This window comes from Pinus tabuliformis, chromosome 8 (assembly GCF_031772625.1).
Source record: "Pinus tabuliformis cultivar Carrire ecotype Pingquan chromosome 8, CPIR1, whole genome shotgun sequence".
Classification (NCBI taxonomy): domain Eukaryota; kingdom Viridiplantae; phylum Streptophyta; class Pinopsida; order Pinales; family Pinaceae; genus Pinus; species Pinus tabuliformis.
Window position 1 is genome coordinate 1,641,123,848 of NC_142294.1, and position 23,286 is coordinate 1,641,147,133.

Below are 23,286 nucleotides of genomic sequence, written 5' to 3' on the forward strand. Positions count from 1 at the left end.
ACTTGACCCCGAATCTCTAAAGTTGGTTCTGCTCATAGGAGTCCCTGAAGACCTTCTAGATACCCTCCATTTTTTGGCTAGGGGAGACATCTACCAGCTACCTTATGATGACATAAAGACTGTGTTTAGAAACCATTCTAGGGCAGCTAGAAAAAGAGGTAGGGGAAGTCAACTTTTAGCCAGTACCCCATTATCTAGTTCATTCCTTAAAAACGAATTTGCAAATTAGATGGAAGATTTCAAAAGCGAGATGAGACAGACTATTGCCATGCAAATGGATACCTTGTGAATCCAAAAGAAGCAAGAGGAAGCCGAGAGGGCTTTGGCCATCTTTTGTCCTAGGTGCACTAGAAAGCATCCTAGGAATGAATGTCCATTGCACTCTGTAGAAGTGTGTTTTTTCTATGAAGAAGACCATCCTACAAATCAGTGCCCTTCCTTGCCCGAATTTAAAGCTATGTAGCAAGGGGCTAAAGGAGCCACCGAACCACTCTACTTCATGAACCAAAGGATGCCACATGGACCCAAACCTTACCAGCAGGGAATGCAAGGGACATCCTAGACTTATTACAACCCCAATCAAGCCACTTCCATGCCTTCTTGGGGTCCCCCTGCTCATCCTTCCTGGTCCACACCCCCTCCTTGGTCATATCCATCTCAATAACCATACCCAACCAGCTGCTCATTTGTTTCATTCTCACGTTCAGCCACAACCTCAGTGGAATGCACCTCATTAGGGATGGAGGCCGCAATACAACTCTCCTCCTGCTCTTTTTCCTCCACCACCTGCTCAACCGTAGCCACTACCTCCTGCTCCTCCCATACCTGCTCAACCGAACCCGAACCCCAATAACGGATAGGCCCGACAGGTATATACTGGAGAAACAACATGCCCTACCTATGTTGTGGAGATTCAGGAGATCAACCTACAATCTGGGAAGGTCCTCCTAGATAACCAAATTCCTCCTAAGGAGGATTAGGAACAGAAACAAGAAAGTGAACCAAAAGCTATTCCACCCTTTCCTGAGAGACTAACTGGAACCACACAACCAACCCCAGAAGAAACTGAACTTCTGGGAGAACTAAAACAATTATGTGTAAAAATACCACTTCTCTAGGCCATAAAAGATGTACCAATCTACAACAAGTTGATCAAAGAGAAGTGTTTCAGGAACCCAGGCAGGCACAAGAGAGATGCCCCAACTATCAATGTCATAGGACAACTGTCCGACCTGATGTTGGGATAGGTAATCTGTCCAAAATATCTGGACCCCAAGAGTCCTGTAGTCGATGTCCACATCAATGGCACCATAATCCCCCACACCTTGATTGATCTAGGGGCTGCCATTAGCGTAATGACCAAGGACACTATGCTAAAAATCAACCTTCAGGGTTCCCTAAGAAAGACCTCAACAGTATTGCAGTTGGCAGACCGTTCCAGTGTGACTCCTGAGGGGATTGTGGAAGATGTCATGGTCTCCATTGATTCCTGGGAGTACCCTGCTGAGTTCTTCGTTCTTCAGCCAAAGGCAAAGCTCAATGGGTATCCTCTCATCCTGGGAAGGCCTTGGTTAGCTACTACAGATGCTTACATCAATTGTCGAGCTAGGAGCATGACCATCAAGAATGGGCATATGTCCAAACAGCTAGTCCTATATCCTCCTGCCCAACCTCTGCTAGAACATGACTTACCTCTCTAGTTGGAGGAGGAAGATGAGGATGAAGTCTACTTCGCACCATTGTGCATAGTGGAAGCTACCAAGGGGGGTCCTCAAACCGAGGATGATCTTATTGAGAATTTGATTCAAAATCCACCCCCTAGTGTATTTCCATTAGAAGAGTTGGTGGAAGAAACCTAGGCCAATGATTTAGTTGATCTTTGTGTGGTTGATATGACCTCTCTCTGAATTAAGAATGTGGAATTTGGCCTAGAAAGAACCTTGAAGATCAACTCATCCCTATCCACCTCTCAGGATAAAGAGTTGTGTAGCTTATTGAACAACCATTTGGATGCTTTTGCTTGGAGCTATAAGGAGATGAAGGGAGTCCACCCTTCAGTCTGTACTCATCAAATTTACATCAAAGAGGATTGTAAACCAGTCAGATAGCCTCAAAGGAGAATGAATCCAGCCCTTAAGGACATTGTCAAAGAAGAACTACAAAAGTTGCTGGATGCAAGATTCATCTATCCCATCTCTGACAGCGAATGGGTTTCTCCTTTGGTGCGTGTGCCAAAGAAAAACGAGAAGTGGAGAATCTGTGTAGATTATCGAGAACTTAACAAAGCCACCAAGAAGGACCATTTCCCTTTGCCTTTCATAGATCAAGTGTTAGATGGCTTGGCAGGGAAGAAGTTCTTTTCCTTCCTAGATGGGTTTAGCGGGTACAACCAGATCCAAATCAGCTCGGAAGACCATGATAAGACCACTTTCACTTGTCCATGGGGTACCTTTGCCTATTGGGTCCTTCTCTTTGGGTTGTGCAATGCTCCTACCACTTTCCAGAGAGCAGTACTGAGCATATTTTCTGAGCTGGTTCATGATTCAGTGGAAATCTATATGGATGACTTTACCCCTTATGGTTCTAACTTCCAAGAAGCTTTGACTAACCTGAGAAAAGTTTTAGCCAAGTGTATTGAAATGAACCTGTCCCTCGGTCCTAATAAGTGTGAATTCCTAATGACCGAAGGGACTGTGCTAGGTCATACAATTTCTCAACAAGGATTACAGGTGGATCCCAACAAGATTGCTATCATCCAAAGGGTCCCACCTCCTCAAAAGGTAAGAGATGTTCGGTCTAGGCTTAGCAGGGTATTATAGAAGATTCATTAAGGATTTTAGTAAGCTAGCATCTCCATTGTTTGGTCTTTTGGGAAAAGATGCTGAGTTCATATGGACTGACAACTGTCAAGAGGCTCTAGATGCTTTGAAAGGTAAGCTGATAACTGCCCCGATCTTGAGAGGTCCAAACTAGGCCCTACCTTTCCACATTCACACAGATGCCTCGAACAAAGCTATAAGAGCAGCCTTAGAACAAGTTGAAGAGAAGCTACCGTATGCCATATATTTTGTCAGTAAAAACCTGTCCAAGGCAGAATTAAACTACACTGTAACCAAAAAAGAGCTCCTGGCTGTAGTCCATTCCTTAAAAAAGTTCAGACACTACATCACTGGCTATCAAACATTCATACATACTGATCATGCTGCAATTAGGTATTTGATGAATAAACCTGATGTAAATGCTCGTATCATTAGATGGTTACTTTTATTGCAGCAATTTTATTTGACCATTGTTCATAAGCTAGGTAAGGAAAATGTTGTTGCTGATTTTCTGTCTAGACTAGATCTTCTTGCAGGTGAAGAAGGAATGGTGGATGATCAAATGCCAGATGAGCACCTATTTGCTATTTCAATACTCTCTCCATGGTTTATTGATATAGAAAATTATTTGGTTTTAGCACAGTTTCCGCCACACCTGTCCTCAAAAGAGAAGAGCAAGATCGTGAGGAAAAGTGCCCCATTCACTTGGATTGGGGGCAATCTTTTTAAACTTGGCCCAGATTAGATTTTGAGGTGATGTGTCAGAGAGGAGGAAGTTTTTGACATCCTCCTAACCTGTCATGATAGGCCCTGTGGGGGCCACTTTGCAGCAAAAAGAACAGCCTTGAAAATTCTGCAAGCAGGATACTATTGGCCCACTCTTCATCAAGATGTCAAGAGATACATCAGCCAATGTGACCGATGTCAAAGGATGGGGAAACCTACTCCAAAGGATGAGATGCCCTTGCAGTCTCAAGTGACTTTCAAGCCATTTGAGAAGTGGGGCATGGAATTTGTGGGTCCTATCAACCCTCCTTCAAAACAGAAGTCTTACATCATTGTGTGCACAGATTACCTGACAAAGTGGGCAGAAACAAAGGCAATCAAAGCAGCAATAGAAGAAAAAGTAGCTGAGTTTTTGAGGGAAAATATCTTCTACAAGTTTGGCTACCCAAGAGAATTAGTCACAGATCAAGGAAGTCAGTTTACCTCCAATCTGATTGAAGACCTACTCACACATCACAAGATTAAGCACAAAACTTCCACCCCTTATCATCCGCAAGCAAATGGACAAGTGGAAGTCACTAACAGAGCTTTGGAAGGGATTTTGAATAAGGTAGTGAGCAATAGCAGAAAAGATTGGGCAGACCAATTGGTTGAGGCCACCTGGGCCTATAACACTACTTGGAAAACCACCACAGGTTTCACACCCTATGAGCTGGTCTATGGGAAGAAGGCTTTGCTGTCCATAGAATTTGAATATAACACATTGAGGATGGCAGCTCAGCTGGACCTAGATCTCAGCCATGCACAACAGGAAAGATTGCTTTAGCTAAATGGATTAGATGAATAGAGAATGCAGGCCCTCCTCCACTCAGAGGTAGTCCAACTTCAAAGAAAGATATGGCATGACCGACACCTCAAAGAGAAACAATTTCAGCTGGGAGATTGGGCGCTGCTGTATGATTCAAGATACAAGGATTTCAAGGGCAAGCTGAGGACAATATGGTTGGGACCATATACAGTAGAAACATGCAATGACAATGGTTCAGTCCTTATCCGGACCATTGATGAAGAAGCCATCCCCATGCTCATCAATGGGCATAGATTGAAGATCTACAGGAAGCCACTTTCAAAGCAGGAGTTCATTGAGAATCTTGGTAAATCAGTGTTGGTAGTAGAGAAGGTCCCTGTCTCCACTCCACCTACACCCTGAGCAAAAAAAAAAAAAAAAAAAGTAAAAAAAGAGAAAAAAGAAAACTGGAATAAAAGATCCCTGGGTGAAAACCTCTTCGAGGTGCCCAGGGTAGGAAATGAGGGTGAAAACCTCCTAGAGGCACCCCAGCTGTCTCAAAAAAAAAGAAAAAGAGAAAAAAGAAAAAAGAAAAACCTAACTTCTTTTGAATAAATTGCAGGTTGCAGGAAGGTCATTGCAGGTTGCAGGAGGGTCGCACAAAGAGGAAAAAAGACATGGCCAGACTGCATGCACCCTTCACAGTCCATTCCCCCATTACCATTATCCTTTTCCAAGTTTTGGTCTCATTTGTTCTGAGATTTCGCATCCTACATGAAACTATGTGTATTCTACAGGAGGATCCTGTAGAAACTATAGAAAGGCCAAAATCAATCTCAGAGAAGGACCCGAGGGTTGGGAATTTGTCTATGAGGCCTGTGAACCTCCCTACCACCATCCATCTTCCCATTTCACCATTCCATCCTTGTACACCTACATTTCACTCGTTTTTGTGTCCCTGCACAGCCACACACAGAAATTATGTTTCCTTCATTCTGCAAACCAAAAAAATGATGATAAATGAAAGCAGCAACATTTTTACTCATTCCTACCTAATACCTTCCAGCTGTGATTTCTTTTTAGTCGAGACCTTCTTCAGCAGTTGCAGCCCTACTCAAATATTAGCTTGAATTTCAAAAGGAGAATCAGCTATAGGAAATCCTACAAGATTCCTGTAGCAACTAATCCCTTTGAAAAACATATTCCAGAGACAGGGTCAGCACAGTAGGACGTATGAAACATCCAAGGAGCAATGTTTGAACGTGAGATCATCAGCAAAAGCCCAAGGCTGAGCATGTAGAGTGCAAGCAACAACAACAACGAAGAAATGAAGTGCCAAAGTCCGAAATATCCACAGAAGCCACTCAGCAAGTAAGTGCCTAAACCTATTCCTCGATTGCATGAATAATATTTCAAAACTGCATGAACTGTGGGAATGGTCATGATTGAATGGAATCGATGGCCAGCTAACTGGCCACCCTCGTTCAGTTACACACCCTCGTGGAATTCAAATGAGGCCCGTCAAATTCAAACTATCGATCAGATACGCAGCCAGCACGTGTGGTATGTCAATTCGGGAAAAAACATTCGGGACTGGTAGTGGTGGCAGCGTAAAACAGGAGTAAGGGAGGTGATGGCGGTCAGGGGGCATGCAGAACCATTATGACCGTGACATGGGACCAACGGTACGGATGGGGATAACGTACCCATCCGGCCACCTCATCTCCTCACCACGGATTACGCCAACAGTTAAAGGACAGTGTGGTCAAGCCTCCGCCGCCCTTTGTTTCGTTCTTCATTCACGACGTTTTCGACTGCAGTACTCACCTAGCACTTCCAGAGTAGCAAACTAGTCATCCTCTGCCAGTTTTCTACCAGTTTTTTTAAAACCCTCCCACCTATCAGGCTCTACAGGAGCACTGCTGCATTCTACAAGAGCCGGAAGATTTCCACAGGAAGATTTCTATAGGAAAGGCAGAGAATAGCTCTGCAGAAGGAAAACCCAAGATTTTTGTCGAAATTCGAGCTGAAACGAGGTAGGCTCGGGAAACCTCTCTGCATATGACTTATTTGAATATGGTGGTGGATTAAAAACACAACAGTGGATTGAAAGAAGAAGAGTGAAGCTTAAAAGTCTGCGTGCATATTTTCCTTGAGTTCTACACAGTTCTTTGTTTTCTTCTTTGCATTCGAAATCTATCTCCTTCTTTCTCAAATTCTACTGTAAAGAAAATACATGCAACCGTAGAAGCTAGCCTATGTGGAAAAAAACGAATTTGCATATCTGTCTACTCTCTGAAAAGAACCTGTGTATTTATCCTCTGTTCTGTCAAAAAAAATTCTTTTCAAAAGCAGAGAGTCAAATTCAAGATAAAAGCAGTTTAAAACAGGGGAAATATTGCAATTTGATGTTGTAAGGAGAAGCACACGGGAAATTCCTTATTCGGTTTCAGAAAAAGACAAAAATTCAGCTACCCCTCTATTTTCAGTGTTGCCTACTTTCTCACCTGAGCATTTGTTAAAAAAAAGCACTCAACACCATGCTAGGAGGATTCATGAGAAAAGAACCTTTGAACTCTAGCAAATTGCATGAGCACCCTGAGGTGGTGGCCCTCTTCACCAGGGCAAACTGGATACCCTTCTTTGAAAGAATTCAGGGATATGATGAGGAGGTGACTGAAGAATTTTTGATGTCCCTAAGACCCCATTCGAAAACACATGCTACAGTCAATTTTAGGGGTCTGACCCTAGAGCTCACACCTGATTTCATCAGTAGAATCACAGGTCTTCCACTTGGGCTCCCTTGGAGCAAGGAGGAGAAATCATTGGGACAGGTTGCTAAGAAGACATTTTTTCAACCTGGGGAGCATCCTATACAGGATAAAAACAGGTTTAGAAGGACAAGCTTGCCTCCTCTATGGAGTGAAGTCAGCTACCAAATATGAGGACATTAGCCCATCCTCCAACAGTGAAGAGGAGGAGAAAACCAAAGAACTTGAGAAGAACAGAAATGAGGAAGCACAAGACATTCAAATAGAAGGAAAAACAAAGGAGAAACAGAAAGAAGAGGAGAAGTTTGACAAAACTATTGGTGAGCCTAAGGCGGAAAAGAAGACAACCTCAAAAACAGAGAAGAGAAAAAGGACAAAGGCTGAGAAGAACAAGGCCAAGAAAGCCCAAAAGAAGACTGCCATAGGCAAGGCAGGGTCCCAGCAAGAAAAAGAGAAGACACCACCAGAGATAGCAGAGACACAAGCAAAAATAGTAGACACAGGAAAGACTATAGGAGATGAAGGAAAAGAACAATAGGAAGAAACATCCCCTGAAACATTGGTAAGGGAAGCAGCAGCTGTGCTTGCTGCATTAAGCACTCCAACAAAACAAAAAGGAAAAAGAAAAAGGCAAACCTCTATGTATTTTAAAGCTAGAAGAAGCACCAGGATCAAAGTGGACAAACCACAGCCACCATCAAAGGAACCAATTGTCATTGAGGATACAACCACTGAAAAGAAGGTAGAATCTCCCTCCAAGATCTCTATCACCTATGAGAGAGGAAGTCCCAAAACCTCCACCTGGAAGGAAAGTGTCAAGTTAATGGACTCAAAGGCAGTTCTACAGGAAGCTGAAACATCTCTACAGGAAACACTAACCAAGCTGAAAGAAACTAAAAAATTGGAGGAGAAGGCAGCAGAACAATCACAAGGGGAAGGCAATGCCAAAGGAATACCTGAACCAATCCCTCAGCCTAATTTAGGCTCCTATTATAATATGCTAAAGGGTGGGAAGATCATCCCATAGAAATTCGTTGTGCCTCTATTCTTTGAATTAGAAAAAGAAAGGCTCAGAACCCACACATGGATGCAAATTGCTAAATCTAAAGAAGTTGAAGACATAGGGCACATGGAGGACAAGCTAAAGGAATTAAGAGGAGAGTTGGCCATGGTAAGGCACATAGAGAGTAGTAAAATAGCACAGCTACAGGAAGAAAATGAACTGCTGAAAAAGCAGTTACAGCAACAGGAAATTCATAAGGGAGATAAGTTGTCCATTTTGGGAAGGCAGCAGTAGCAAGAAGGTCCCATAACTGACAATGAAGCAACAGAGAAACAACAACAAGAGGGAGAGCCGCAAGATGATGTTGAAATGCTAATGAAACTGCTGCAAGAAAAAGAGTCTTAGGCAACAAATGAAGTGAAGATTTTAAAATAGCAGTTACAGGAAAAAGAAGCCCAAATGGCCTGCATGGCCAGCTGGGCAATGGAAGCCTTGCAATGTAGACAACCAGCTAGATCCTATGCATTGTATCTTAAATACCAATGGCTTCAATTCCAAATTAAAACATTGGCCCAAAGGGGCACAATCCCATTCCAAAATTATAATCAGTTTATGCATTTATCTGATAGTAGCTCAGCTGAAGAGAAAGCCAAGTTAGCTGAATTCTATTTACATAACCTGGCACTTCCTAACATGAATCTATGGGATCCAAACACTGCATTAGGATACCTACAACTCATGGCTATAGCTTCTTGGTTAAGCCATGAGGAAAAGAGAGCAGCGGAAATTCAGAAGATTATGGCCAAGGAGCTAAGTGAGCCCCTCATGTTAAGGGTAGAACCAGCAAAACCATTGGATCTCATATATGCCCACCAGCACCTTGCAAACAATCCTTAGGTTTCCCTTAACTATGTTGAAAGGCAAGCACGAGCTATTGCTCACTTTGAAGATATGGAGAGACTGTTTGGTGATCATTGCCTTCATGCTTGCACAAGAAGATGGAATAAATTGTCCCATAGCCTACAAATAAGGGAGTATCACTCCCCAACCAGAATGAGGGAAGCTATGAGAAGAGTACCCATATACAAAAAATCAATGCAAAACTTGAAATCCAACTGGATTGGCCTTAAGTTCAGTCCTCCACTACTGTTAGGACTATTGGAAGGGGTTAAGGAAGAGGAGGAATAGAAATAATGGGAGGAAGTGGACAGAAAGGCGGGTTTTCATGACAGAGAAGAGGACATCACCTCAGAGGCCTGGGATGTCAGGGAGGCTGTTAAAGCTATCAAAGATGAAGAACTGGATTAAGTTGCTCAGATGATGAGCAACACATTCAGTAGGGGGTGATGATGAGCCCGAAAAATGGGTAACTATATGGGCTCATTCTGCCTATTATTTTCATTTAATCCACCATTCTCCATAGTTTTGTGCGTGATTTTGAATATATTTATGTTAATTGAGTGAATGGGGATAGTCACTTTACCACAAAGTCTAATGAGTGTTTATTGCAAAATTTTTGGACATTTTTGGACCAAGACCAGGCATTTATGAGTAGATTGGCAGCCAAACTCGAAGAAACAAGGCTGAGGAATTATAGGAGGGGTGTATCATGCATTAAATGACCCCTTCCTCGATTTCTCCATCAACAGCTCGGAGTTCAACAACCCACAAAAGATGATTTCAAGGGGCAGTCGAGCAGGTCTAGTGAAGTGGCTGTTATCTGCAGTTTTAGGCAGCTGAGTTCCTAAAGTTTAGGAGGAATGTTGAGAGTCCTCACTTGTGTAAATAAGAAGGCTTCAAGCCTTAGTAGGTTAGCCATTTGATAGTCTATTTTTGCACTTTAGTGTAGCCTTGTACTCAGCTCATTTTCGAGCTCTTTTTGCAGACAGTTTTGTGATGTAACTATTATTTTTTGATCAATGAAGATGAATCCAGCTTTGAACCAGCACTGATCTTTCCTAGGGGGCTGTAGCTCTTGGGGTTGGGCCCAACCCAAGTGCCCAACACCTCCTTTGTGTATTTATATGTGTTTTTCTTGCATTCATGAAATAATTTTTGTTATTTAGGTTAAATCTTGCTTTGTTACTTAGGTTGTTTTTGATGATTAGAATAGTTGTTCTTGCTTCAGGTTGATTAGATAGTTTGTTGCAATAATAGAAAAAGATCCACAAAAAGGCTACCAAGCAGGCCTTGATCTCCTTTCTCCCTCCTTGGGACCATGAATTGAGACCAAGGCACTCTTGCTGCCACCAAAACATTGTTTTTGCTTTCCAATGCAATTGCTAGTGTGAGATTTCGAGTTGGAGAAGTTGATATCAATTGTATTTACATGCTTAGATCTGTTCTTTCTCAGTTTCCATAGCTTTCTTGCATAACTTCCTGTCCATAAAGTTTTATTCAACACTTTTCTGGTTTTTAGGTCAGAATTAGGTTAAATAGGTAAAACTCTGTTTTCTTAGTTCTTGCTTGGGTCAGTTTTGAAAAGAAGTGTGTAGCTCACCTCTAAGACACTCTAGCTTATTATTCTTCCATCACACAACCTGCTCCAGTCTCTCTCTCAAGATTTCCTTCACTCATTCGCCATACTTTCCCAAACTGCCCTAATTTCTACATTCTTGTGCAAAATTGCTTCCTTGACCTTTGAACAAATCCAACCATCTCCTTCACTCCTGATCTTCATTTACAAGGTCCTAAACCCCTTAACATTTCTATCCAGCCTTCATTTCCCCTTCCCTACTGTTTTTCCACCTTCAAACCTCCAAAAACCACTTTTGGCCTCTTCCTGTAGAACCTCCTGTAGAACTTCCTGTAGATCCCCTGCAGCCTCCTATAGAAGTTCATGCGAGTGATTTTTCGAAGTCTGATCACAGTGGAAATCTCTAGAAGGGTACTAGGGACTCCTTAGGTCCTCTCCACACCTTCCCAACCTCCTGCAAAAGCCAACTCCATTTCCTTTTTCCACCAAACCTCTGCACAGTCACAAATAGTTAAAACACAAGCATAATAATTCTGCATAAAATTCCTCAAAAGTACAAAAAGATGATTTTCCATACTTTCCTTCAGAAGTAGCTTGAATACATGCATTTTACCTTTTCAGCAGTCCATGGCATCCATTTCAGTAGTTTCATCTCTTTTCTTGCAAAAGTAGAGTTAGTGGGTAAATTAGGGTTTGCTAGGGTTTGCGTTTCGTTTCAGCTTTCATCTTCTTTCTGCAAGTAGACTAGCCTCCTTTGAGTTAGCTTTATTCCATCTCAGTTAAAAGCTTCTTCTGAGAACTCATAGAAGTTGGCTTAAGCTCCTAGCGAACTTGTGCCAATTGATCAAGTGGTAGCCTACAGTAAGAGCTAGTACTTGTGCATATAGCACCATCGCTTCCAAGTTTGTTACGAACTACCGGGTTGATAAAAGTAAAGTAGGGAGCCCTAGGAGTTGCAACATCATTGCTGCAATATTGGAGCTCACCACAAGGCTAACAGGGATAACCAGATGTTGAGACACATGGCCCACCACCATCAAACCAGAAACGAGATTTGCAATATCAAGGTCAAACAAATGCAAAACAGGCTAAAGGCAATCCTAAAAGGAAAAGATAAGAAAGAAAACTTGGAGATGCTTGCTGAGGGATCCATGATAGCATAGTACACCTAATTTGGCACTTCTGGACCAATTTTGCGAGTTTTTTGAGCATTTTTAGTTTTTGGGGAAATTTGGTGCAAATTCAGGAAAATGCACTAGTTTCAAAAACGCGACGCCTTGGTGCTATGCATTTTCGTCAAAGCTCTAAATGAAAAATGGTTTGCATTTTTGGAAAGCTAATGGCCTCCTATCAAAACCCATTCCCTAAGAATTTTCAAATAGGGCTCAAATTTTGAGAAAAGTGAGAAAAAGGGTTCAAAAATCAACATTCTGCCCCTCCTTTTAATAGACACTGCGCTTCTAGAGACACCTTCGGAGAATGTGTTTTTGGAGGCCTTCCCATGGGTCATTTTCAAACATTCAAGATGTTATGGAAACTAGATAGACAGGGCTAGTTTACCATTCTTTCAGATTTCAATGTTGACTTTAGGAAGGCACGTAAAACTGGCCTCAAACTTGGCGTTGGGTTTATGCAATTTTCTGAGATTTGAATTAAAAATTTCACTGTGTAATTTCTTAGAGTTTCTAGTTCGATTTGGGTAAAGGTCAAATTGGTGAAGTAAATGAATGATATAGTGAAAGGAAATGTAAATATGATGCAGTAATGTATGGATAGTCTTTGTTTTGATGTAAATTGAGCTTCATTTAAGAGGGAAGTTGCAATCAAAGGTAATTGTAGAATTTGTTTCAACCTCCCTAGACATTAGGGTTTGGTTGAAACCACTCATGTAACCACTCCTAGAGTCATAGATTTGACCAATGAGGCTAAGGAGAAGTTGTTTTAGGTCTTTATGTATCATTTTCTGAGTCATTTTCTATATTTGACATTTTTGGAAATCAAAGGACACAGTTTGCAGCTATTATTTAGGAATTCCTGTGTAGTAAGTTTATGATGTTGTTTTTCCTTTGTTATTACTTTATATGAATGATATTTAGCTTCCTTTTCCATTCATCATATCTTCAATAGTTTTCCTTGTAGTTTATAAACATAATTCTTTTCACTAAGCTCTGTTTTGATGGAAAATTATTATATGTTATTTTCACTCCTGCTTAATGAATTCATGTTTCATGCTCATTAAGACCTTTATGTTTCTTCTAAACACCATATTACACTGAAAAAACCTGAAATTCGTCACAAAAGTACTGCTACCTTGCTCCTTCATATCTTTGCTATTGTAATCCTTTCACCCTCTGGCCTAGGTACTTGGTTTTTTTCCCTTATCCAGCCTCAAAAACCCTAAATTTTCCAAAACCTACCTAAGCCTAGCTATCTAGCCTAAAATCCTTTACATCTCAGTCATCTGTTGGTCATGATTTCATAGAGAGAGCCCTCTCTCGCTTGGTAGGGCTAGCTATCAAACTAAAAGCTTGATCTGTGGTTACCTCCGTCGATTCTCTTAGTCTGGGACATTATGGGGGATAATAGGATGCTATTGGGATCTTCCAGATGGGGCCTTATGTGGCTCACTGTTTTTGTGTTGGTACATAGTTTGAATCCAATATCCTTCAATATTATATTATTTTGAATACTAAATTGAACTTATTGTTCATCAAAGAGGAAGGCCACCAAAAAGACGAACCTTAATGATTCAGAAAATACCATGGACACAACAAATCAAGCTTTGACACCTAAACTAGGTATTAAATAGATTAATATAATTGATAAATGAACATTTTTTTTGTTAACTACCCTAATAAAAACAAACCCTTTCAAATCGATGACATACTGCATTTGAGGAAACCCTCCTTTTAAAGATGAAAAATTAAAGAAACACTCAAAATAACAACACATAAATCCATATACCAAAATCAAAATTTAAAATGTGTTATGTTCTAGGAATAACCAAAATGATATAAGATCTCTCTTCGACCTCTTTACCCCAAATCCTAACTACATTTTCAAAAGGCACGCAGAACGAGAATTTAGTAAAAATGTTTCTTCTATAAACCACTAGACATTAAAATATCGTTCCGAAATTTCCCAAAATAGGAGTTACCATAGGCACCTTTGCTTGTACTACTCTAGCCAGTTGCACCAACTTCAGTTGCAAAAGATTCCATTGATTTCGGAAAAAACAAGAGCCGCTTGCAAAAACAGACAAAGTCGAGGTTCGACTATTTATAATAATATTTATAAATTGTTGCAATTTGCAAATTGAAAGTAATAATCACACGGCAATGGTGATGAGTGTTGCATTGGTGGGTAGATGTGGTCGCGTTGCATTGGAAATGGGTAGATGTGATACTCATCAAAATCATCACAAGTGGTGGAGAGTGTTGCTACGGGTGGAAATGGGTGAATCAGAGTTCATTTATGATCAAACCTCAACGTGTTATGTCGGTGGAGTGACCTCCACGTTAACGTAGAGTTTAGATGTTAATATAATTGTTCATGGAATTATTTAGTAAAGTTTAGATGTTTATATAATTGTTAATGGAATTATTTAATAAACATTTATTTATATGATGTGGATTATACTATGTTTATATATCAAATAATAGCACATGGTTTATTTAGATATTTGTACATATATGCTTATCATAGATGTATATAGATATTTTTAAGTATATTGGGATAATGAAACTTGGTAGAACCATCAAACCATAAGATAGGGAATGTTCCTGAGGTCAGTGAGTACTTCTCATACCATGTTACCGAGATTAAACTCCCTTAGTTGATTGACATGTTAAATATATACTAAAAATTCCTTATTTTACCTTATGCCATGGTTACAAAACTTGTTTTATATATGTATGCTATGAATTTGCATATTTTAACCTTCCATAGGAGATAAGCTACAATTCTGATTCGCCCATTTCCAACACAACACCTGTAGCCACCCTTCAACTGTAACACTCTCCACCGCCTGGAATAATTTAGAGTGTCACATCTACCCATTTCCAATGCAACGCTGACCACCCCCTTCCAACGCCACACTCGTCGCCACCGCTGTAACAGTCACCACCAGACATTCCATGGAAGACCTTGAATGTTGCATGTCTTTCAAAATAGTATTGTCTGCAAGTTCTGTCCTTTAATTGTTCTTTATCCGTGATGAACCTCTAAACATTATTTGCGCAAATCTAACCCTAAAGAATTGTAGGATGTCGTCCCTCATCTGAATCACAATGGACAATTCTTAACTCTGCACTTACATTTAATTTGCTATAAACTTTTCCAAGGAGAAACTAATGTGATATTTTTAGCAGCATAGCACAATTCTCTCTTTGCCTCAAATAGCTTCATAAAGGATTGTCAGTATTTTTCTGAAATCAATGCCAATCTTTAGGATTTGAAGTTGGTGCAACTGGCTCGCGTGGTCACATCAATATTTCTAGAAGTACAAGATATGATGATGTTACAACCAAATGCGCATCGTCATTTATAATCCAGCCTGAACCTGTTAGGTCGGTGGGATTTTAATTAAAATGGGCGCCCTGCACAAGTCTCGTGATTTGCCTGTGTTGCGGGAGGAATTGATCGAGGAAATACTGGTGTGGTTGCCAGTGGAGTCTTTGTGTAGATTTCGCAGTGTGTCCAAGAAATACAATGCTCTGCTCACATCAACCCAATTCATAACAAGTAAATGGGCGGTGAATCCTCCTAACGGGAAGCCATGGCTGCTTGTGCAAGATGTTGGCAGAAGGCCTCTTCATTGTTTGGCCTATAACTTCTTCGCAAGAACTTGGAGGAATACTCCCTGCGTCTCCTTTCCCTCCTTCGTGAACCCAAATGGTAAGGTAAAATTTGTTACTTTCTATGGATCAGGGTCAGGCTTGTTCTTGCACACAATGGATCCCCACCCATATCTATCATTTGTTGTTTCCAATCCCCTCACAAGAACCTCCTTAAAACTGACCCCCATCTCATCCATAACGGTCTTTAGTGTTGGAGGCATCGTGGAAGGGGAGGGCGACGGTAGAGGGACATACAAAGCGGTGGTGGTCGGTGAGGACAGCCATGAAGCGGGGATAGTGGAAATCTATGATTCTGTATTCAAGTCGTGGAGAATTGCAGGACGCCTGCCACATGATGCGCACATTGACAAGACCGACATGGTTTTCTGCGCAGGCTCATTCTACTGTTTTGCAGATCTTCATGACCAATCGGGCATTATGGGTTTCAGCATCCAACAGGGGACTTCCATTTTTGCGCCATTGCCCGAGATGGCTGACAGTGACTACATTTCACCTTACCTTCTCACCTACGGGTCATGGGTTCTAGTCGCGGGGTACATTTTCGGACATACAGGGGAGCTTTTGCAAGTTATTATATGGGAGTTTGACAAAGACAAGGTGAACTCTTCTTGCTCCACCTCTTCATCCTCATCATGGTGGAAGGAGATTGCAAGAATGCCTCCGTCCCTGTCCGAAGATTTCAAGAGGATTTCTATGGACTGCAGTAAGTGGTGCATAGGAGTAGGGGATTGCACATGTTTCATAGTCTCTGGACATAGGAATAGGAAATTTAGGAAGGTGGCAGAGGTGGTAGTTTACAGTGTCACTGAAAATGTATGGAGTTGGCTTCCCAGCCGTCCTGTAGACACCACCGCAAGTACATCGGAATGCTATGAGATTGTCATGGCCTTTGAACCTAGACTTGATATGAAGGTTGGATGAACCCTGGTATGCATGCCCTTGATTTCACATCCACCACATTCGACATTTTAAACATTATTAACTTTCTTATTTGGATCTTCAAGTTTCTTTTTACAAGTTGTCTTGTCATGTTCTTTGACTTTGACATCCTTTTACTTTGACATCCTTTTAAACATTAGGATTAGGATTTCCTTATTCAGAGCTTCTGCTTCTCTTTACAAGTTGTGTTGTTTTGTAATGTTTCTTGACTCAAATTGGAGAGCTGTCCTTACTCCAAACAGCTTTGAGAAAACGCTTCAGGCCTTGTAATCTCAGGTATGTTTTTGAAGATGTACCAAGAAACTGGAGACTCATTTTTTGGTAACGTGGTGTGGATGGGATTTGGAAAAGTGGCTTAGATTAAGCAATTTTCCCCAGGGATTCAGTTTGTAACAGAGATGTTACCAAACATTTCCATGTTTGTTATGAAAGCGCCAATCATGTCATTTCAACAACACTGGCTTCAATCACAAATTTGTGGAATATCTCATGTTTAAATTGTTAATGTTCATCCTTAATCCCTTAACAGGGATGCTTGGAGTTTTCAAGTGGACCCAGAAATAGAATAGTTGTTTTGATGAAATGCAGTGATATTTCCTTTAAGTCGATGCAGATTGTTTATGATCACCAAGCTAACAGCTCTGTTTCTCGTCTAATGTTAGCTTGGTTTCTCGTCTAAGCTTTCCGCAAACTAGAATAATTTGTCGTTGAATTACACAAACCTGTAATGGAATCTATTAGATTTCAATCAAATGCCTTCAAACGGATTCACATGCCATAACAGAACAGGAAAGAGACAAAGCTAAACCCAAATCTTCTTAGCTGGAAGTAAAACCAAACAACAGAATCTAGAAAAATGCGCTCAGTAGCCTTCCTCTGGAAAAGTATTAAAAAACAAACAGAGTATCTCACTTGTCTGCTTCTTCTCCATATATTCCAACCAAAAAATGAACCATATTTCCCCTAAAACAGAATAAATGAAGAACTAATCCTAGTCTTGCAGTACATTTAACCCCCAAACTCTCAACTGAAACTCTCCACCACTAAGGGATTCAACAGAAACTCGCCACTACTAAGGGAGGTGACAGGAGAAGTAAAGGAGGTGGCAGGAGAAGCGAGGAAGAGCTGGGAGAGGAGAGGGATTCTTTTGTTTTTAATGTGGAAATTGGCGGATGAGAATGCATTGAATATTGGGTGCATTCTTAAGTGGGAAAAATTCATTGTATTGATATGGGGAAAAACAGTAGGATCTAGAAGTGTGTTTACGTACGAAATAAAAAAAATAAGAGATGATGAATAGGAGGTCAGACGTGTAAACACGCAGGTCATAGGCCTGTGACATGGGCTCTATGCTGTGATGCACGTTTTCCAGCATATTATATAAAACATGTTCTGCGCTGGCAACACCAATTGAAAAAAAAAAAGTTTGTGTAGATATATTTCAGTTGAATGAAAAATGTGATTGCCAATGACTTCATCAACTTTCTTGTTATAGATGCATTATTTTGAGGAGGCTACGTTTTATTTTTTTATAATTTTTTTTGGGTTGATTTTGTTTTTCCCAATTAAATGGAAAGTCGTTGTTTTTAAGTTATTTATTTATTTTTTAACAGGTTGTCTATGTTTTTAAAGTTTTTGGTTTATAAGTTTTGAATAATTTTTAGTCCACGAAAATTTATTTTTGAATGCATAAATGAATTCAGTATTTTGAAAAAAAAAATTGAGTACTTATTTTTTGAATGTATAAATAAATTCAGTATTTTGAAAAAAAAATTAGGTACTTATTTTCCAGGGTTCATAAGTCAAAGCTTATAATTCTAATTTTATTGGGTACTTATTTTCCAGGGTTCATAGGTCAAAGCTTGTAATTCTAATAATTTTTTGCTATATTTCTTAAAAAAAAATAGCTGGAAAATGTAACCGAAATACCTGTTAAATTTAACGATTTCGCCTGTTTTATCATTTTAAGAATAGTATTGAGATGCGGATATTTTTTGGGTCTGTACCTGTGAACCACCCCTGGTTGGATCAAAACGTGTCAGAAATAAAGAAGTAAGACATTTGATAGGTCTGAAATGTTTAAAATTGACACGTTGATTCATGAACATGTAGGTCATATGCCTTTGACATGTGCATTAGCTGATGTGTATAGACACCACGTGTTCCCTTGCAATACCAAAAATTTAAAAAAAAATAAGAAAATCCGCACTGCATTGGGAAGACCAAATTTTGTGATATGTTTCTGTTGAATAAAATATGTGCTTGCCTATGAGCACGTCAACTTTTTAAAGGGTTTTTTTTGGTAAATTTTATTGTTTGCTAAATTAGAGATGGAAAATAATAAGTTTTAAGTTTTTTTGGTTTGTTAATCAGGGGAATTTCGAGGTCTAAAATGGGTCTTTTAAGGAAATTATGAAATAATAGCGAAATCAAATTTTGCATCCAACGAGTATTCTCACTTGAAATTTGAGTAAAACCTTAGGGAGATAAGTTGAAAATCCGAGTTGAAAAAGTAGTTTTATTATTTTATTATTTTTTGAACATTTTACTTTTTTACACCAAAAATGGTGAATCATCCCCATGGTTGACATCATCATCGTAAATCTTATTGGTTCTTATAAAATTTATTTTGGTTGTACATTTTTCTTAGGAGGTCCATTTTAGACTTCAAAATTCCCTTAATATGAGCGATTATTACCATTATGTTTTTAGGTGAATTTATGTTAACTACTATCACTATATTTATAAGTCAACTTAATGTCCAATTGAGTTGTTTTTGGGGCGCTTAAATTTTAAATTATTTACTATTTTTTTTTGAATAAATTGTATAGTTAAGTGAGAGTTTTAAGGTATTGAAATCATTTATACATTAAAAAAATTAATTGAAAATAAATTAAACATTGAGTTCTCACAAAGAATTAAGTGGTCAAATTTGGACATGAAAGGTCAAAAAACCGCACCCTCATTAGATTGTTCCCTTATAAATAGGATGATAAAACAAACATTGCAAAGAAAGACAAAGATATGAGACATATTTCCATAAAGATATTGATATGAGAATGTAAAGGGATGGTGTAACAATCTCTGGTTAAAAGTTCATGTAATAAAAGTTAATAAATACAAAATAAGACCATGGTTAAGGAACAGTTATTCCAAGTTGAGTGTTGGGCAAAGATATCCTATTGTGCATCGCTGGATGTGTTTATGGGTAAGGGAAATTGACAAAGACAATGACTAAGGCATTTAAAAAGAAAAAATTAATTCTTGGCACATTTATTTATGAAAATAAAGAAAAATGGGAGCAAAAGATAGGTGAAATATCATTGGTTGCATGTGAGGAGGAAATTGAAGGGAAATAATGGAAAATGAAGAAAATAGAGGCCTCATTGATAAAAAGGATTTTGAGGATCAATTTATGGTTTTTTGTCAGTTCAGTTTTGGAGCTCTCTCATTACTCTCTCTCTCTCTGTCACTCTTGGACACTTAGAGTTTTCTTGGAGCTTTCTAGCTTTGGAGTAAGGAAATGAAAAGCAGGCAAAGGAAGGACAAGGAAATGGAGGAAAACAAAGATCAAGCAAGGAAGAGCAGGATCAAACAACTTTAGCAAGAATACTTGTAGGTAACCTATTGCATGTGTGATTTCCTAGTTAGTTTGGACATGCATAGATTTGCATGTTGGCATATGGTTCTCTTGTTGTCGATGGCATGGTTTTGCTAGGTTATGATAGTGGCTTTCATCCCTGCCTTGCTTTTTCCGGATATCCATGGTGTGATGGGATTGTTTTTTTAGTTTTGAGCTTTGGAATTGCTGGATGGTTTTGGAATCTAGGTGAAGGTGGTTTCAGAAAAATACCAAAGGCCTAGGAATCCCTTACTAGAGAGAGAGTGAAACAAGAGGCTAGCTAGGCTAGGTGGAGCCTTATGAATCCAATGGAATAGTTCAGAGAAGCTAAGGAAGTCATCTTCATAGAGATTTTCATCCAGGGAGATTTTAGAGCTCATGGCCACCAATAGTTGGAGGCAGTTGTAGGAGCTACCAGTACTTGTTCTCAACGAACAAACAGTCATTCCTGACTGTAATGAGCATTCCTGACTGTAATAATTCTAAACGCTGAGATGCTATAGGGAAGTTTCAGGCAACATAGTTCCAACTGTGGAGGAAGGCCTAGTTTGGGGATGCAGTGCTCATTTTGAGCAAATGATTAGTCTATTTTCAGTGTCTGACATGTGCTGGAGATAGTAGATGAGGTTTCAGTGACAGTTAAATAATTTTGAAGGATTTAGTGCCATCAAGAAGCTCAGGGTAGCTCAGAGCACTAATTGAAGGAATCAAGTCTAAGGGAGCTTAGATCTGTTTGCAGAGTGATGACAGCAATGACAGGGATATAGATGGTATTCTAAGCCCATTGGTTCAATTCAGTAACCTTTGGAGTTAAGTGTGGAACTTGTAAAATAAAATTTTCCATAATCCCAACGAGCGAAGTCAAGATGACAAAAGCTCAAGGAGACGTAGCCCATGATATTCGGGCGAACTCTTAGATTAAATTTGTTGTTATGTGTGGATGTTTATTTGCTGCATTATATGGTTGTTATATGTGTTTAATATCAGCAGAAACAAATGGACTTAAAGAACTTAAATAGTTAAAAGAAAACACACACATGTTTCAAGTATTTAATTCTGCAAATGTCAGATATAAGCCAGATCATTTATTTGTTTAATTGAGTGGGAGGTTATTGTAAGCATAACAAGTTATCAAACCCCCATTTCAAATCAGAACGTATGGTTGCAAAAATGTTAGAGGCTGGTATAATTCAACTTAGTCAAAGTTCTTTCTCTGCTCCAGTAGTATTGGTGCATAATAAGGATGGATCATGGTGCATGTGTCCAGATTATAGGGAGCTCAACAAGCTCACTATTAAAGATAAATTTCCCATTCCTATCATTGATGAATTATTGGGTGAATTGCATGGATCAATTTACTTCACCAAGTTGGATCTTCGTTCAGGATATCAACAAATCATAATGAAGACTGAAGACATTCCGAAAACAACATTTAGAACTCATGAGGGTCATTATGAATTTTTGGTCATGCCTTTTGGCCTTACCAATGCACCTTCGACATTTCAAGGTTTGATGAATTCCATTTTCAAACCCTTCCTTATAAAATTTGTGTTAATATTTTTTGATGATATACTAATCTACAGCAAGTCTTGGAAGGATCATGTTCAACATGTTGACAGGGTGCTCAAACTATTGGAGGAGAAATAATTATATGCAAAAAACTCCAAATGTTTCTCTGGAGTACAAGAGGTGGAATATCTGGGTCATATTGTATCTCATGAAGGTGTTAAGGTAGACCCTAGAAAAATTAAAACCATTAAAGAATGGAAAATCCCTACATCCATAAAGCATCTGTGAGGATTTCGCGGGTTGACAGGGTATTATCGCACGTTTGTTAAGAATTATGGGAGAATAGGAGCACCTCTAACAACATTATTGAAGAAAGATGCAAATTCATGGACTCCAGAAGAAACAAAGGCCTTCGAACATCTTAAAGAGGCAATGTGCCAAGCACTGGTCTTAGCTATGCCGGACTTCAAAAAAACCTTTATTGTGGAATCTAATGCTTCAGGAAATGGAATTGGTGTTGTTTTAATTCAAGATGAAAGACCCATTTCTTTCGAAAGTCATCCAATCAAAGGAAATTATTTACACAAAGTTATTTATGAGAAGGAAATGTTGGCAATACTACATGCACTTAAGAAATGACGACCCTACCTAATGGGAAGACACTTCAAGGTAAAAACAGATCATGATAGTCTTAAATATTCTTTAGAACAAAGATTATCCTCTGAAGAGCAACAAAAATGGGTCACAAAGATGTTGGGTTATGACTTTGAAATCATCTACAAAAAAGGGGAGCAAAATGTTGTGGCACATGCACTCTCAAGAAAGGATGAGGATGTCGAAGCATTGTTGTGCACCATTTCTATTATCCAACCAGATTGGATAAACGAAGCAAGGGATGAATGGGAGAATGACGAAGAAGTGTTGGCACTCATTAAAAAGATCGTTGGAAAAATGATTCTTTATGGTACAAAGATCGCTTATACCTATGTAAGAATTCCCAACTCAAACAAAATATTCTTATGGAATTGCACACTTCTCCCTCAGGAGGGCACTGAGGATTTTTAGAAACTTACCACAGGGTTAAGAAAGAATTTTTTTGGGATGGCCTTAAATTGGATATTCAAAAGTTTCTGGCAGAATGTTTGGTTTGCCAACAAAATGAAGTTGAAACAATTAAGACCCCAAGTCTATTACAACCTTTATCCATTCAAAGCCAACGTTGGGAGGAGCTTTCAATGGATTTTATCACAGGTTTACCCAAGTTCGAAGGAAAGAGTTTCCTCATGGTGGTAGTTGAAAGACTTACCAAGTATGCACACCTTTTTTCATTATCACATCCATTTAAAGCTAGCACAGTTTCTACTGCATTTATGGAAACAATTCAAAATCTACATGGAAACCCAAAGATTATTGTAAGCGACAAAGATCCCATTTTCACTGGAAATTTTTGGACAAAATTATTTTCTTGTCTCGATACTCAGTTAGCTCATAGCTCATCTTATCATCCTCAATCTGATGGGCAAACTGAGATAGTAAACAAATGTTTGGAAGGATATCTTCGTTGCTTTGTATCTGATAAACAAACACAATGGGTCAAATGGTTGCCTTTGGATGAATGGTGGTATAACACTTCCATATTACAACAAAAATGACCCCATTTATGGCACTTTGTGGATATCATCCACCATCCATCACATCATATTTAAGATAAAATTCTAATGTTCAAGCAGTGGAACATCACATCGAGCATCAACAACAAGTTCTCCAACTCTTAA

At 39.4% G+C, this 23,286-nt stretch overlaps 1 protein-coding gene across 1 annotated transcript; it reads left to right on the forward strand.

Annotated features, from left to right (window-relative positions):
• Positions 1 to 14,685: 14,685 nt before the first annotated feature.
• LOC149242446 (F-box only protein 6-like) lies at positions 14,686 to 16,912 on the forward strand. Its single transcript, XM_089374241.1, has one exon. The coding sequence runs from the start codon at positions 15,172 to 15,174 to the stop codon at positions 16,360 to 16,362; it is 1,191 nt and encodes a 396-aa protein (XP_089230367.1). The 5' UTR covers positions 14,686 to 15,171; the 3' UTR covers positions 16,363 to 16,912.
• Positions 16,913 to 23,286: the final 6,374 nt, after the last annotated feature.

Excerpts from the sequence above, each read along its gene's own strand:
- LOC149242446 (XM_089374241.1), top strand. The coding sequence starts at position 15,172 with ATGGGCGCCCTGCACAAGTCTCGTGATTTGCCTGTGTTGCGGGAGGAA.